General features: G+C 43.4%; 1 protein-coding gene across 20 annotated transcripts in view; it reads right to left on the reverse strand.

Annotated features, from left to right (window-relative positions):
* The window catches only part of PTPRK (protein tyrosine phosphatase receptor type K), a 576,479-nt gene that overhangs the window by 379,874 nt on the left and 180,702 nt on the right, over nucleotides 1-15,903 (reverse strand). For all 20 annotated transcript variants that reach the window (XM_045008691.1, XM_045008692.1, XM_045008693.1 and 17 more), the window contains one exon: nucleotides 2,083-2,354. In XM_045008691.1, coding sequence (XP_044864626.1) covers nucleotides 2,083-2,354 — 272 coding nt within the window. The remainder of the gene's footprint in view (nucleotides 1-2,082; nucleotides 2,355-15,903) is intronic.

Here is a 15,903-nt window from a genome sequence, read left to right on the forward strand (position 1 = left end):
CCCAACCACCAATCTCATAGCCAAGCCTGACTACAGCGGTATACAAAAACTTGATCACTGCTATAAAAACTACCGATAAAGCATTTCTGCTTTTAAATAATGTCAAGGCTCTTAGCGAAACACCCCTCTCACCTCCAAAACAACTCGAACTATATGAACTTTTCTTTCATGGCGTTAATAATCTTGTGTTATTTGAACATATTTTGTGGTATAAATACCTTTAAACTTTAAAAAAAGAAAGAAAGTAAAACAGTATTAAAAAACAAACCAATAAAAGAGAAACTCATGGCTGTGACTGGCACCCGATGAGATAAAGCATAATGGAACACTCATATATTGTTTAAATATCTATCGAGGTGAAGCTAGTCTGACCATATTTAGGAAATACTGCAAAACTTTCCTCTTTGAAAAAGTATTTTGACTCACAATGCTCAAAATTCCTACACCACTACCTCTAGACCTCTCCCAATCAAAAAATAAGGTGTGGGAGAAGTTGATAAAATCTTTAAAAAAAATAAAAACAACAATCCTATTCCTAGCACAGTTTTAATCCTGAAATTAGTGAAGGGCCAGAACCTACACAGAATCCACTAGGGACTTGTTTATTGCTACAGGTTTTACACAGAAGACACTCAGGTACTATGGTGATGGGCAGCAATATAAAATTCTATAATCGATATTTAGAAAATTTTGAACACACCACTCTTCATACAGACACTTAATGCAATGAATCAGAACAGCTCCTTTGGGGTCTGACACTGACCCTGTTAAAATCCATAGAAAACTCCCATTGACTTGAATAGGCTTTGGATCAGTCCCTTAGAGTATTGTGCAGAGCTCTGACATGGATTGTTTGACATTTCTTAGCAGATGTAACTAGTTAACACAATTCCTCCTTACCTCATGGCTGTATTCTTGTGTACATCAGTTTTGTTCTTCACACCATATCCCTGAATAGCCTGAAGCAACAGCTTCAAGTGACCAGAAGGGCAGCCTTCTCTCAAACTAATCCAACAGAGTCCATTTCTAGTTATTTTAATACCAACAAGGTGAAACAACTTTCCAAGTGGTGTTAAGCCTAACTGTTTTGACAATGTCGTCTTACTACTGGTAAATTTGCAACTGAAAGCTATTCTGGAGAACTGGATTCTATTCCTGCCTCTGCCACAGAGTTGTTATGTGATGCCAATCAAATCACTTAAACCAAACTTTTCACAGGTGGTCACTAACAGTGTGTTCCTCATTTTCTGGGTGACTGCCTTAAGACCCTGGAGCCTGATTTGCAAAAGTGCTGAGCACTCATAGCTGCTACTGAAGTCAATGGGAGCTGTCCTTCAAACACAGCATTTTATAGCACTTTGTAAGAAGTCTGAATAATCAGATCCTAGGTGTCTCAGAATGGGCACCCAAAATTAATAGATACTTTGATCTTAACCCTGCCTCAGTTCCCCAACTATCCCCCCCCATCTCACAGGGGTGTTGTGAAATAAATTCATTACTGTTTGGGACATGCTTAGATGGTATAGTGATGAGAGCCACAGTAAAGCCCATGACAAAACTAATAATTCTGTCTTCAAAACAAGGTTTGAATAGTACATACTAAAAAGGCATGGGCCTGCACTGAAAAATAAGGAGAAAACCAAATATTGAACAGCTACCCATTAAGCAAGCACCATCCATCCTGTGCATTGAACAAGGCAGGCTTCCAATGGGGGAAAAATGGTTTGTGATCATGTAATTAAAGACTGTATCTTAATGCATATGCACAAGGGGGAGGTGGTTACAAATGCACAGGCAACCTTAACTCTGACATTTCCTAACTTCTGAGTACTGGATTTTCAAGTTTAATAGAGTGCTTTTAATGTAGGGTTTTGGACATCATACAAAACAGATTCGTTGTGAATTTAAATATCATGTGAAAAATCCTTACCCCAAAAGGAGTATTGTACTGAATGGGAGAACACACACTTTAAATTGTACGGAAAAGCCCTTTAAATACATCAGGTCTCATGGATGCCACACCACCACATGTTGGCACATTTAACACCCTGGCAATAAGAGGAGGATGTATTGTAGGCTTACCTGATATTCATTTGGCCAGAAGGTGCTGACAGCCAGCTCAGCTCGAAGCCAGTCTCTGCCAGTAGAGCCTGTCACATTCCAAATGGGATTAGCAAGAGGTCCCTTGTTCACCCTAACTAAAATGTTCAAGGTTCCAGGGTTCGCTCCACTCTTGCTATATAAAAGGTAACTGAAATCAATGCAGTGAGTGTCATTTTCCTTCATCGTAGGAAGTTGAAGTCGAGCCTTTTCTCCAGGATCATGGTCTGAGGAATCCACTATCATGCATGAGCCTGAAAAGAGAAAGAGTTGAAGATAGATAAATTCAGGGATTCAAAACAGCTCACTCTAAAAAAGGGGAAAAGAAGATACATGGGTTGGCGGGTACTAATGTTCAAACATATTTAAAATACAATTCAAAACAAAATATTGAGACTACAGGATTGTATCAACAGATTCAAAGGAATTTAGGCCACTAGCCACTCAGGGGAATCCACTGAGTTAGCCATTTCGGCAGTCTATACAAACATGGGAAAAGAGAGGCACTTGGGAATGCAATCCACTAAAGGCAGCACATTTAGAGGGGGTGCTATGTAAGCCAGGTCTACCTATTTAACAGCATCAGGTGCCTAAATCCAGGCTATAGGGTGGCATCTATCTGTGCTTGCAATCCACAGCTGGGAACACTCTCCTGGAGTCAGGCACCTTACATGCCTACGCTAGTTCTTGCAATAATGTCAGCAACACATGCCTAACTCCACACAAAACAACTGGGTTGGGGGAACGGTCTCCCTTATAATTTTTAGCCCAGTAGTTATGGCACTCATCTAGGATGTTGGAGATCCCAGGTCAAATCCCTGCCTCTGCTTCATGAAGAGAAGAGATTTGAATCAGGCTTTCCCACCTCTCAGGTGAGTTCCCTAACCACTGCGCTACAGAGTCACTCTCACTATCTCTTGTCCAATGAGTAATTATTAACACAAAGAGGAATGACTTCAAAAGGAGATACTGAGAGAAACCCACATTAAAATATCCCATCCTAAATCTGGGATTTGGGAGACTAAATCTGGGCCTTAAACATTTAAATCCCTTTGTGGATCTGGGCCATTCTTGCTGAATTCTCCCAGCAGTTTCAAATGGTTACAGGAATCTTTTTTCTACTTCCTAGCTTATACTTTTGGGTAGCACTCTTTTTGCCTGTTTAAGAACTGCTACATTTCATGCCAGGGATTGCTGTGTTTCAGTGAAGAGTGAAGTGAACCATATAGTCTGTTTGTACAATGGTTTCTGAAGTATTTTGTGATCCTTTGGGATGAAAGGCTTTACAGATCTCAATTATTTTAAGGTGCCATTCTGCTCTAAAGAAACTAAAAATGGCACTGGGGGGGTTCTAAGTTTATATCATCTCTGGACTGCCAGGTCAAAAGTTGCTCAATTTACAAGTATAAATATGTTTTTTGTAACTAATACCCCAGTATCTCAACCTGGGATCACATACATCACCAGAAAAAAAGGTTTTCAGTCCAAATTACACTCTGTTACACCTGTGTGACACTTCTCTGCAATGAGGTTCCAAAGCCACAAACAACCACAACTTGGCCCTCAATTGCAACTCCAATTATTCTGATAATTCTCAAGAGAGAAAGACACCAGCTCAGTCTCTCCCGGCCCTATTGGCTCAGAAGAGATAACAATGGCTGGTATTAAAAGTAGCAAAACCTGTCAATGAAGCGAGCAGACAGGACTCTAAATACAACCAGGGAAATTGAGGTGGTACATCTTTTCAAAGCAGAAATAATATACATGCCATCTTCTCAAAACTATTTATGTTGCTTTGTGGGGAAAGAACATGCTCTTCCGGGACTGATTTCTGTCAGGGTTGAAGGTTTAATGTTTGTACTAAAATGCATTTTGGACTCTTTACCCCTATGAATAAACATGAAATATTTTTAAACCACATAAAATGGCATAATTTTCCTACACATGTATTGCTATAGAGCAGGGGTCTCAAACTCAAATGACCCCGAGGGCCGCATGAGGACTAGTGCATTGGCCCGAGGGCCGCATCACTGACACGCCCCCTTGCTGCCCCTGGCCCCACCCCCAATCCACCCCTTCCATGAGGCCCCGCCCCTGCCCTGTCTCTTCTCCACCTCCTCCCCTAAGCGCGCGGCTCCCCGCTCCTCCCCCCTCCCTCCTGGAAAGTGCTAAGCGCCACCAACAGCTGTTTGGTGGCTTGGCGGCGGGGCACTTAGGCGGCGGGTCCCGGAACAGAAGGGGCCCCCCACCGCCGAAGACCGGGCTGCGCTTCGGCGGCGGTGGGTCCCTCTTTTCCCCACCCCGGCCGGTCCCGCTTCCCACCCCGGCCCCGGCCGGTCCCGCTTCCCTCCCCTACCCCCCGGCCCGGCCCCGGCGGGTCTCGCTTCCCTTCCCCACCCCCGGCCCGGCCAGTCTCGCTTCCCTTCCCCCCCCCGGGCCCAGCCCCAGCAGGTCTCGCTTCCCTCCCCCACCCTCCGGCCCGGCCCGAGCCGGCCCAGCGGGTCTCGCTTCCCTTCCGGGCCGGGCCGGGCCGGGCCGGGCCGGGCGGGAAGCGAGACCCGCTGGCCCGGCGAGTCTCGCTTCCCTTCCCCCCCCCGGGCCCGGCCCCGGCGGGTCTCGCTTCCCTCCCCCACCCCCCGGCCCGGCCCGGCCCGGCGGGTCTCGCTTCCCATCCCCCCACGGCCCGGGCCCGGCCCCGGCCCGCTTCCCACCCAGGCCCCGGCCCGGCCCCGGCGGCTCCCGCTTCCCCCCCCCTTACCCGAGCGCGTCTCCGTCCAAGCGCCTGAGCCCCGCCCCGCTCAGAGCCGCGTGGTGAGGGGGGGGGGCTGTGAGCTCCACGCCGAGCGCAGCGCTCAGCCCAGAGCTCCCAGCCCCGCCCCCTCCCCACGCGGCTTGGATCGGGGCGGGGCTCAGGCGCTCGGACGGAGACTCGGCGCTCTATGCGCCGAGGCTCCAGGAGAGGGGCGGAGGCGGGAGCCTCCGCTTTTCTCTTGGGGGCCCCTGCGGAGCCCGGGGCCCGGGGCAAATTGCCCCCTTTGCCCCCCCCTCTGGGTGGCCCTGGGGAGCTCCGCGGGCCGCAGGGAAGAGCTCTGCGGGCCGCATGCGGCCCGCGGGCCGCATGTTTGAGACCCCTGCTATAGAGCAAAGACTCTGAAAAATGGCCTTATATTGAGCTAGACCAGGGGTAGGCAACCTATGGCACGCATGCTGAAGGCGGCACACAAGCTGATTTTCAGTGGCACTCACACTGCCTGGGTCCTGGCCACCAGTCGGGGGGGGGGGGGGGGGACGCTCTGCATTTTTATTTAATTTTAAATGAAGCTTCTTAAACATTTTAAAAACCTTATTTACTGTACATACAGCAATAGTTTAGTTATATATTATACACTTACAGAAAGAGACCTTCTAAAAACGTTAAAATGTATTACTGGCACGTGAAACCTTACATTACAGTGAATAAATAAAGACTCCGCACACTACTTCTGAAAGGTTGCCAACCCCTGAGCTAGACCATGCAACCATTACTCACATTTGTGAGCATTTATTCACACTAGGAGCCCCAGAGCCACACTCCTTGTGTGACTAAATTCTTGCTAACAGAGTAAGGGCTACAAAATCGAGCCTATTGTTAGTAATTAGTGGAGCAACTGTGACAATTTTTGGTAAGCAAAAGAGCTCTTCGGAGCAGTGGGGTGGGGGTGTATGATATAAGTAAAATAAATTACACTATACACCAGGAGGCATTGTGTAGAGGTTTTTGAAAATGCACATGAGCTATGGGAACAAGAAATTGTTGATAAGTTATTGATCAGTGAAAATAGAAATGTTTATGTGTAAATGAGATAGAAAAATCAGCATTTGACTCATTTATTTGATAAAACTTTCCACTGACTTGCATAGCAATTCTGCGCTGCACAATTATTCTCTAACAAAACAGAAAAATGTTTTACAGACTCAAATAAAATAGTTTTTACAAAGATATATTACTAGTGTTTAATTATTATTATTGTGTTAACTGATCTAGGAATAAAACCACTTCTTTTAAAAAGTTGTATACTGGATCCAGTTTCAGTGCCCAGTTTATATTTGATTACCCATGTAGAACCCGCCATTATGATCTCTTTACAGACAACTTGGCAAAATTTCATTGGCTAATTGCCAGCTTCTTCACCGTTACTGCTCATTTTTAAAAATGAAATGAAAGGTACTAGGATATTTAGGATCATTATTATTACAAATCTCCAGCAATTATGGTTTAAAATTGATAGACAATTGTGCATTGATGGTTCCTAGCATTGTTACTATAATGGACACACTGGCATTCAGCTGTTATGCCCGCTGGCTCTAGAGTAAACTTCAAAAGACTATTTGGAACCTACCTTTTAGCTCAGAGACACTGTTGAAATCATTTGGTGGTTTCTGCTTAGTGCAGTTTGACATAACTTATTGTCATATTTTTTTTATTTTTTTTTTTGGTTCGCCGATCCAGCCGCCCTGTAGGGGCCACAGTGTGGAGGAGGGGAGCGCCCCACTGGGAGCGGGCTGCACGCTCAGTCTGCCCCAGCCAGTGCCAGATCTGCAGCAAGCCTGGCAGCCTGTGTCCTTCCCTCCCCGCCAACCGGAGCGGCGCAGCGGTCGGGGCCACGAGGCGAGCGCCCCACTGAAGCCCTGGCCACCTCCCTTCTCTCTCTCCCCCCTGCTCCCTCCCCCCGCTAGCCGGGGCACATCAGCAGTGCAGCAAGTCCCCCTGCACCCTGGTTTTTGTTTGTTTTTTTTCCTCTGCTTTGCCACTCCGGCCACGCCATTCCCCCCCCCTCCCCCCCGGCTTTGCCGCTCCGCCCGCGCTGGTTTTTTCCCTCCCGGCTTTGCCGCTCCGGCCACTCCGCAGGATTTTTTTTTCTTTTTTTCCCCTCCCTGCTTTGCTGCTGCGGACACACCGCAGGGGTTTTTTTTTTCTTTTTTTCCTCTGCTTTGCCGCTCTGGCCGCGCAATTTTTTTCCCCCGCTTTGCCGCTCCAGCCGCCCCCTCCCTTTTTTATTTTTTTATTTTTTGGCGCTTGGGGCAGCAAAGAAGCCAGAGCCAGCCCTGCTCACTTTGTATTTTTTTTTTATTACGAGTATTTGCACTGTAAAAAAACAAAAGAAAGTACTGTAAATGTAGAATTATGTAAAAAAACCTACATTCAAAAATAAACCAATGTAAAATTTTAGAGCCTGCAAGTCCACTCAGTCCTACTTCTTGTTCAGCCAATCACTCAGACAAATAAGTCTGTTTACATTTGCAGGAGATAATGCTGCCTGCTTCTTGTTTACTTCAACTGAAAGTGAGAATGTGTGTTCTCATGGCACTGTTGTAGCTGGCGTCACAAGATATTTACATGCCAGATGCGCTCAAGATTCATATGTCCCTTCATGCTTCAACCACCATTCCAGGGGACATGAATCCATACTGATGATGGGTTCTGCTCGATAACGATCCAAAGCAGTGCAGACAGACATGTTCATTTTCATTATCTGAGTCAGATGCCACCAGCAGAAGGTTGATTTTCTTTTTTGGTGGTTCAGGTTCTGTAGTTTCTGCATCAAAATGTTGCTTTTTTAAGACTTCTGAAAGCATGCTCCACACCTCATGCCTCTCAGATTTTGGAAGGCACTTCAGATTCTTAAACCTAGGGTCGAGTGCTGCAGCTATCCTTAGAAATCTCACATTGGTACCTTGCATTTTGTCAAATCTGCAGTGAAAGTGTTCTTAAAATGAACAACATGTGCTGGGTCATCATCCGAGACTGCTATAACATGAAATATATGGCCGAATGTGGGTAAAACAGAACAGGGGACATATAATTCTCCCACAAGGAGTTCAGGCACAAATTTAATTAACACTTATTTTTAACAAGCATCATCATCATGGAAGCATGTCCTCTGGAATGGTGGCCAAAGTATGAATGCTTATTGTTGAATGTTTAGCATATTTGGCACATAAATATCTTGCAATGCTGGCTACAAAAGTGCCATGCAAATGCCTGTTCTCACTTTCTGGTGACATTGTAAAGAAGAAGAGGGCAGCAGTATCTCCTGTAAATGTAAACAAACTTGTTTGTCTTAGCGATTGGCTGAACAAGAAGTAGGACTAAGTGGACCTGTAGGCTCCGAAGTTTTACCTTGTTTTGTTTTTGAGTAAAGTTATGTAACAAAAACAAAATCTACATTTGTAAGTTGCACTTTCATGACAAAGAGATTGCACTACAGTACTTGTATGAGGTGAATTGAAAAATACTATTTCTTTTTTTGCAAATATTTGCACTGTAAAAATGATAAAAAATAATATACACTTTGATTTCAATTACACAAAATACAATATATTTGAAAATGTAGAAAAACATCCAAAATATTTAATAAATTTCAACTGGTGTTCTGTTGTTTAATAGTGTGATTAATCGCGATTAATTTTTAAAATCGCAATTAATTTTTTTGAGTTAATCATGTGAGTTAACTGCTATGCTCAACAGCCCTATAAAAAACAAAATATATTAACTCTTTGTCCTCTTCAGTGTTAAGAAGCCCTCCGTTAGTCTATGTAAATTTCAAAGCCATACAATCTGTCTGCATATAGATATTGTATAGTACTCTTCTTAGCTTCATTTTTCAGCGTTCAACAGTACTTAAAACCAAATTTGCATACATTTATCTACATATGTTCATCCTCCAGCACAACATAAAATGCTCCAGACAGCACTTGTAACCATTTGTCACACTGCCAAAGCATCTGTTCAACATTTTGCAAACTACTTATTTCCCCTCTTTTTAAACAGACTTTATCCCATGAGAACACAGAACCCTCCAACCGCCACTTCCTAAACTGCTCTAAGGAAACTGAAATTCAAACCAGGAATCTTTGCCAACATAAACTCCTCATCAAATTTATATCATTGGAAAATGTTGCTGTGATATCTGTTTTAAATATTCTTATACTGTAAAGGTGACACACACATATATAAATATAATAAACAAACAAACAAACACACTACCTTAAGAAGACAAGGCTAAACTTAAACACTTAAAAAATTAACTTAGGGGAATATCTAAGTTAATGGGTTGCAACATACAAAACAATATATAACATAAATCCACATTCCAAGAGTTTATTCTGTATGGAGACTACTATTTTTTACAATGCCAACAGATATTAGTTGTCCTACACAAAAGGTTTATAATTACAAGTCGATCAAAATGCATTTAATGTGGTTATAAACAAATCATTAATTCACCAACTTGGAACATGATTGGCTGGTGCAGGGTCATTCTATTAGCAGATGCAGATGAATTGTAGGACCCCACTCCTGCAAGCACTCGTGTATGTGCTTAACTTTACTAGGGTTGTCTGGAGCCCGGTTTTCAACTGGAAAGTCCAGTCAAAGAGGAGACCTGGCAGTGTCAAGTCAGGCACCAAAAAGACTGACTACCCCAGGGTCAGGGAAGGCGCTGGGTCATTAACCTGCACCAGCCCTTGCTCAGCCAAAGTCGCCCTCTACCTGCAAGCAGGCTCCTTGTCATACTGCATCAGCTCCCATCCCAGCCCTGAAGCAGAGGGAGTCCAGCTTGGGGGAGGAGAAGGAGTAGAGACGATCCAGGAGTAGAGACGATCCAGGGGGAGAGAGGGGGGGGGCAAGGCCTTGGGGGGAAGATGCAGAGCAGGGGCAGGGCCTCAGGGGTCCAGTTACCAGCAATTAGAAAGGTGGCAACCCTAAACTTAACCCGCATGAGCAGCCCCCAGTGAAGACAACAAAACACACACAGAAGTCAATAGGACTACCCAAGTGTGTAAAGTGCACGCATACACGCTTGCAGAATCAGGGCACTTCACATCTATGCAGAAATATACATTTCACAAGCTTCATCAGTTATGAAGTGAAACTCACTGTAATTGTGTTAGAAAAGAAGATAACCCTAGCAGTTTTTTAAAAATATATTTTAAACTAACAATATTAACACATCATTTCATTCTTTTATCATATATCTAAGATGTTGACTTTGCAGAGTAGGTAATAAACAATTCATAACATCCCCCACCCACCTCCCACATACTGTTAACTTCAAAAATCTCATAACTTGTATGTAATGAACATTAATCTGCACATGCAGATTAGTGCACCTGAATAAATCAGGTATTTGCATGTCCCCAGGACCAATAAGATACCTAGCTGACGCTGTGCAGGGGCAAATAACCTATGTGTAATTGCATAAGCACCTAAGGTTCCTATACACAGTTGTACACACCTTACTTTGAAAGTTAAATCCACAGTATTTTAGCAGTACAAAGTCAATAGATTTAAGTTCATTACTGCTTTTAATAAAAAAAAATGGCACATTTAAGAGGATCAGTTAACAATGCTGACCAGTAAACTGGGCGATGAATAATGCCCATAATTACTGGCAGTCATGTGAAACTAGTAAAGCAAGGGAAGAGAGGATATACCTCATATTATCACTGTAAATAACACAGATTACACAAATATTGACTACTGATTAGAGCATATTTTACAAGAGAAGACAAAATTGCTTGGCTGGTGAAGCCTAACAAAACGAAGGCTAAGAAAGGATGTGATTGCTCTCTATAAATACATCTGAGGAGAGTGAACACCAGGAAGGGAGAAGAGCTATGGAAACAAGTATCAGAGGGGTAGCCGTGTTAGTCTGGATCTGTAAAAGCAGCAAAGAATCCTGTGGCACCTTATAGACTAACAGACGTTTTGGAGCATGAGCTTTCGTGGGTGAATACCCACTTCGTCGGATGCAAGTGATGTCTTGCATCTGACGAAGTGGGTATTCACCCATGAAAGCTCATGCTCCAAAACGTCTGTTAGTCTATAAGGTGTCACAGGATTCTTTGGAGCTATGGAAAGTAAAGGACAATATTGGCACAAGACAAAACGGGTATAAAATGGTATAATAAATTTAGTCTGGAAATTAGATTAAGATTCTGGAACAGTTTCCCAGTTGCAGTAATGGGTGTAAACAATCTAACTTGTCTTAAATGGAACTTGATAAGTTTATGAACAGGATTATATGATGGCATTGCCTGCAATAGCAGGGGACCGGGGACACTGACCTAGTCCTTCCAATCCTATCTCCTATGTTAAACAAAGGAGTAATGAAAGGATAGGAAATCAAGAAGCAGTGCAAAGACCATTATTGCACCTGACAGAAATATTAAGTATGGTCAAAGTCATATGACTACCAATCCAGAAGACTCATAAAATAAGCAGTGCCAATTTTCAAACTCAAGAATATAGAGCTATAGTTATACACACAATAGTTGGCAGAACTATATATGATAGCTGAATGTTTTCATTAATAAAATGTTTGTCTGCACTGTCAAAAAAGGTGTGTATTTAAGCAATCCAGATTAGCTATCTTGCTGTAAGAGAGACCCCTCCTGGCAGCAAAGACAGCCTCTGTTAACATTAAAGAATTTGTTCATTTTTGTTCCCTGAATTTCATAGTGGCTAATTCCATCTTTGCATGATGTTATCAGAAATGAGAAATGAAGAATATATATTAAGTCATCTGTTCATACCCTGTCAGTGAGGGACTGTTTCCAACTGTATCTTTTTCTTGTTGGTCCAGGCCATTTTTGTAAGTCCCAAATGATGAGACTGTCATCACTTGTCCTGTAGGACTACTGCAAAGCCCATCACATCTCACTGTCAGGAAAATGTTAGTAGTATTCAGTCTTACTTTTATTGCACTACACTGCCTTGGTGTATCTCTACACATTTCCTCTTCATTCTTGGTGTTTACGTCTCAAATACTTTTAGACAGTTATATCCCTCCCCCCATCATATTTAAAGCACTGTTTTGCCTAGTTACACATACTTAATTTTTATTTCCCCTCAAATCAATCCCAGACCACCATCATTTTTGCTGCTCGCCTCTGTACTCCCTCCAATTTATAAGTCAATTAACAGCCCATAATATAACCACCCTCAATGTAGTACAGCAGCGAAAAGGTCAACACAATTCTCTGGTGCATACAAAGAGGCATCAAGTTATGCAGTGTAACGAAGGCCATAGAACTTCCCCAAAATAATTCCTAGAATATATCTTTCAGAAGAATACCTAAACTTGATTAAAAAATTGGCAGTGATAGGGAATCCACCCCTGCCCTTGGTAAACTGTTCCAGTGGCTCCTCTGATAAAGTTTACAGTTTATTTCTAATCTGAATTTGTCCAGCTTCAACTTCCAGTCATGGGATCATGTTATACCTTTCTCTGCTAGCTTGAAGAGCCCATTAATTATATATTTGTTCACCTAATAGATACTTATACACTGTAATCAAGTCACCCTTTAACCTTCCGTTTGTTAAACTAGATAGATTGAGTTCCTGAAATCTATCACTATAAGGCCTGTTTTTTAATCATTCTTGTGTCTCTTCTCTGAATTGTCTCCAATTTATCAACATCCTTCTTGAATTGTGGACACCAGAACTGGACAAAGTATTCCAGCAGCACCAGTGCCAAATGCAGAGGTAAAACAGCTGAAGGCCCTATTGTTATGTATGCTTTTTGCATAAGTGAAAAAGTTGAGATTGATGTTAGAACCTTAAAGAAAATATCCTCAGCTTATGTTTAACTGTAACTTTGTATTAGAGTTCTTCTTGTAAGAGGAATGTCCTTTAAAAAATTAAAAATCCAAGTGCCCTTAAAACGATCCTCATTAGCTGGGACAAATAGCCTTGCCACACCTGCACCCACACTACCCAGTGACAAATGACCGATCTGCCTTGCAAAATGGTAAACTCCCACTGCCACTTGCGTTACTGAAGAGAAAATAAACCAAAGAAAACTATGCAGGAAGCTACAAACCATGCTGGATTAATTTCTTTACCATTAATATAATTTCCCACAACTTCAGTTTCATGTTTTTGCCATTCAGATTAAAATAATTTGCATTAATAAGGATATGGGAAACACAAGGTTTGCCCAAATCAATGATGAGGAGCATCTCCACTCATGAGTTTAAAGAAAGCATTTAGAAATACCGTAGGTTAGTGGGTTCATTTTCAAAATACTCTGCATCATTATATCACCACACCTATATCTTAATATGCCTGAAATTTAGCGATTTCTCCTCTATAACATTTAAAATAGTCAATGTTAACAAGATTAATATTGCAGGAAATAATGCAAAAGGCCTCTGAAATCTGTGTGAAAAGGAAAGCTTGTCTCCTGTTCTCAACTGCTGTGCCATTCCTTCTTCACAGCATTGAGGGATTGCTGTTGCCTTGTTTTAATTTCTTTACAAGCTGCTGGAAATCAAAGTGAATACCACAACCACCAATTTCAACATAGCTGTGCTGTTCCCTTCCAATTTCTCAGAGTCGAAATGCAAACTGAGACAAGACTAAATGTCTGTCTGAATTTGCAACAGAGAGAAGATACAGGACATAGAATGGGGTAGCACAGAGAGGAGGAATGAACTGAGAGGTTTTTTTTTCTTTTACATTCACAATAGATAAAAACTGGGAGTTTTAGAAATAGACAAAATAATGTTCAGAAAGTTAAGCTACAGTGGATGTGGAATGAAATACTCCACTTAGGGTTTATCTCAATAGAGAAACCTGAACTAGTGGTCAGCTGAGCCATCATGGCACAACTCTGCTCCAAAGCAAAGTCAAAGTACCGTACATTGGTACAGTAAGGAAAGGAGAGGTACTAGTGAGTACTTTGAGTTCTCCAAATATATTGTCTTTGCAGTTCAATACTGAAGCTGGCAAGACAAAGGCAGTTTGCTAGCTGGTGAGTATCTCTGGGGCACTTCTACCATCTTGCTACTGATTAATTTTGAGGGGCAAAAAGGAGCACTTTTCTGTGCTGGGAACTTGTCATCGAGTTTGGTAGGACTCTGGCTAATTTACTGGTTTGATGCATTTGAAATCTAGGCTTGGTTGCTGACTGGCTAGGGGAAGTTCCTCAGCAGATAGGCGAGCTAGTGCCTGACTTCTAGCAGGGCTCTTTCAAATGAGATTAGTGCAGTTTCTGATTGGATAGGCCAGCGATTAAAGAAAGCTGAGTGACATGGGGTGAGTCACCCATTCCCCTCCATTTAGGACCCAGGCTTTAAAGAGCATGCAGCTCCCAGTGGCTGGTGAGACATAGGCAGCTGGGAAATTAAGGGAGTTAGCCACTGTAGTTCACCAGCAGAGGACAGCAGGGAGATGGATTTTATTTTCCCTTAACTTGCAGGAACACTACAAGGAAGAACCCACAATGACAGAACCCACACCATCGCTCCCTGCACCTGTGGACATCCTGGCTAAACAGGCATTCTGACCTAGGAGGCTTCTACCCTGGTCCTGGGTCTTGGCCTGCTGGGAATGCAGCCTGCATGTTCCCACCCACGATAGCCAGGCAGAACGGAACCACCAGGTGTGAGAGGCATCTGCTGGTGGAGTCCCTCATGGAGCAGGTAAGAGAGCTGCAGAAGGAGGTAGCTCATCTGCACAGCATCCAGGACCAAGAGGACTTCATTAACAGAATGCACATGAAAACACCTGAGATGGAGGTTGCTAACCAACCAGAAAAGACAAGAGTAGCACCAGAGGAGGAAGAAGAACCAGGTGCTGACAGCCTCAGATGTCTACAGTGCTCCACCCCGCATCTAGATCTCCAATCCACTGAAATCAAGAACTGATATGCTGTACTGGCAACAGAAGGAAAGGACCAGACCCCAACGGCTCAGGAAAAGGAGCCACCTGACCGCAAAGCTGGGAGGCTCGTGGCCACCACACACAAGAGAAGACAAAGTAGGGTTGTGGTGGATGGGGAATCCCTTGTGAGGGGTATCCATCTACCAAAATGACGTAATGTCCTCAGGGGTGAGCTGCCTGCTTGGAGACCGCATCAGAGACATCACAAAAATGCTGCAGAGACTTTTCCATCCCTCTGACCATTAACTACCGTGTGCTGCTCATCCATGTGGACACTAATGATGCTGCCAGGCATGACCCTGAGAAGATCAGCAGTGACTACCAGTCACTGGGAACAAGGATGAAGGACTCAGGGACACAGATTGTGTTCTTGTCCATCCTCCCAGTTGAGGCAAGGGGCCAGGCAGGGACATGTGCATCCTGAAGATGAACACATGGCTGTGCAGATTGCATCAACAGAAGGCCTGTGTCTTCCTTGGACAAGGGATGCTGTTCCGGGAAGGAGGTGGGGTTCACATGACCAAGGTATAGAAGGGCATCTTTTGGGACAGATTCATCAACCTAGTGAGGAGGGCTTTAAACAAGGTTCAAAGGGGGCAGGAAACAAAAGCCCACAGATAGGTATAAAAAAAGTGACCTTAACAGAGAGCTAGATGTTGAGGCAAAATGGAAAGTTACAACAGGGTCATAGGAGCAATGAGAGAGAAAACAGTGGGGAAAATCTGCTCAACACCTTACATGTCTTCACACAAATGCAAGGAGTATAGAGAATAAACATGAAGAACCACAAGTATTAGTACATAAGCTAAATTATAACTTAATTAGCATCACTGGGTGGATAAATCTCACAACAGGGGGTGTATAGCTTGTTCAGAAAGGCTAGGCAGGGGAAAAAAGAGAGGAGTTTCTGCATAATGCATCAACATATACAATTGTTCTGAAGTCCAGAAGGAGGTGGGGGCAGACCAGTTGAAAGTCTGAGAGAAGTTGAATGGGAGAAAAAAGCAGGGGTGATGTCATGGAGAGAATCTACTACCGACCATCTAATCAGGGGGAGGAGGTGGAACAAACAAATATCCAAAACACAAAATGTG

This window comes from Mauremys mutica, chromosome 3 (assembly GCF_020497125.1).
Source record: "Mauremys mutica isolate MM-2020 ecotype Southern chromosome 3, ASM2049712v1, whole genome shotgun sequence".
NCBI classification, from domain to species: domain Eukaryota; kingdom Metazoa; phylum Chordata; order Testudines; family Geoemydidae; genus Mauremys; species Mauremys mutica.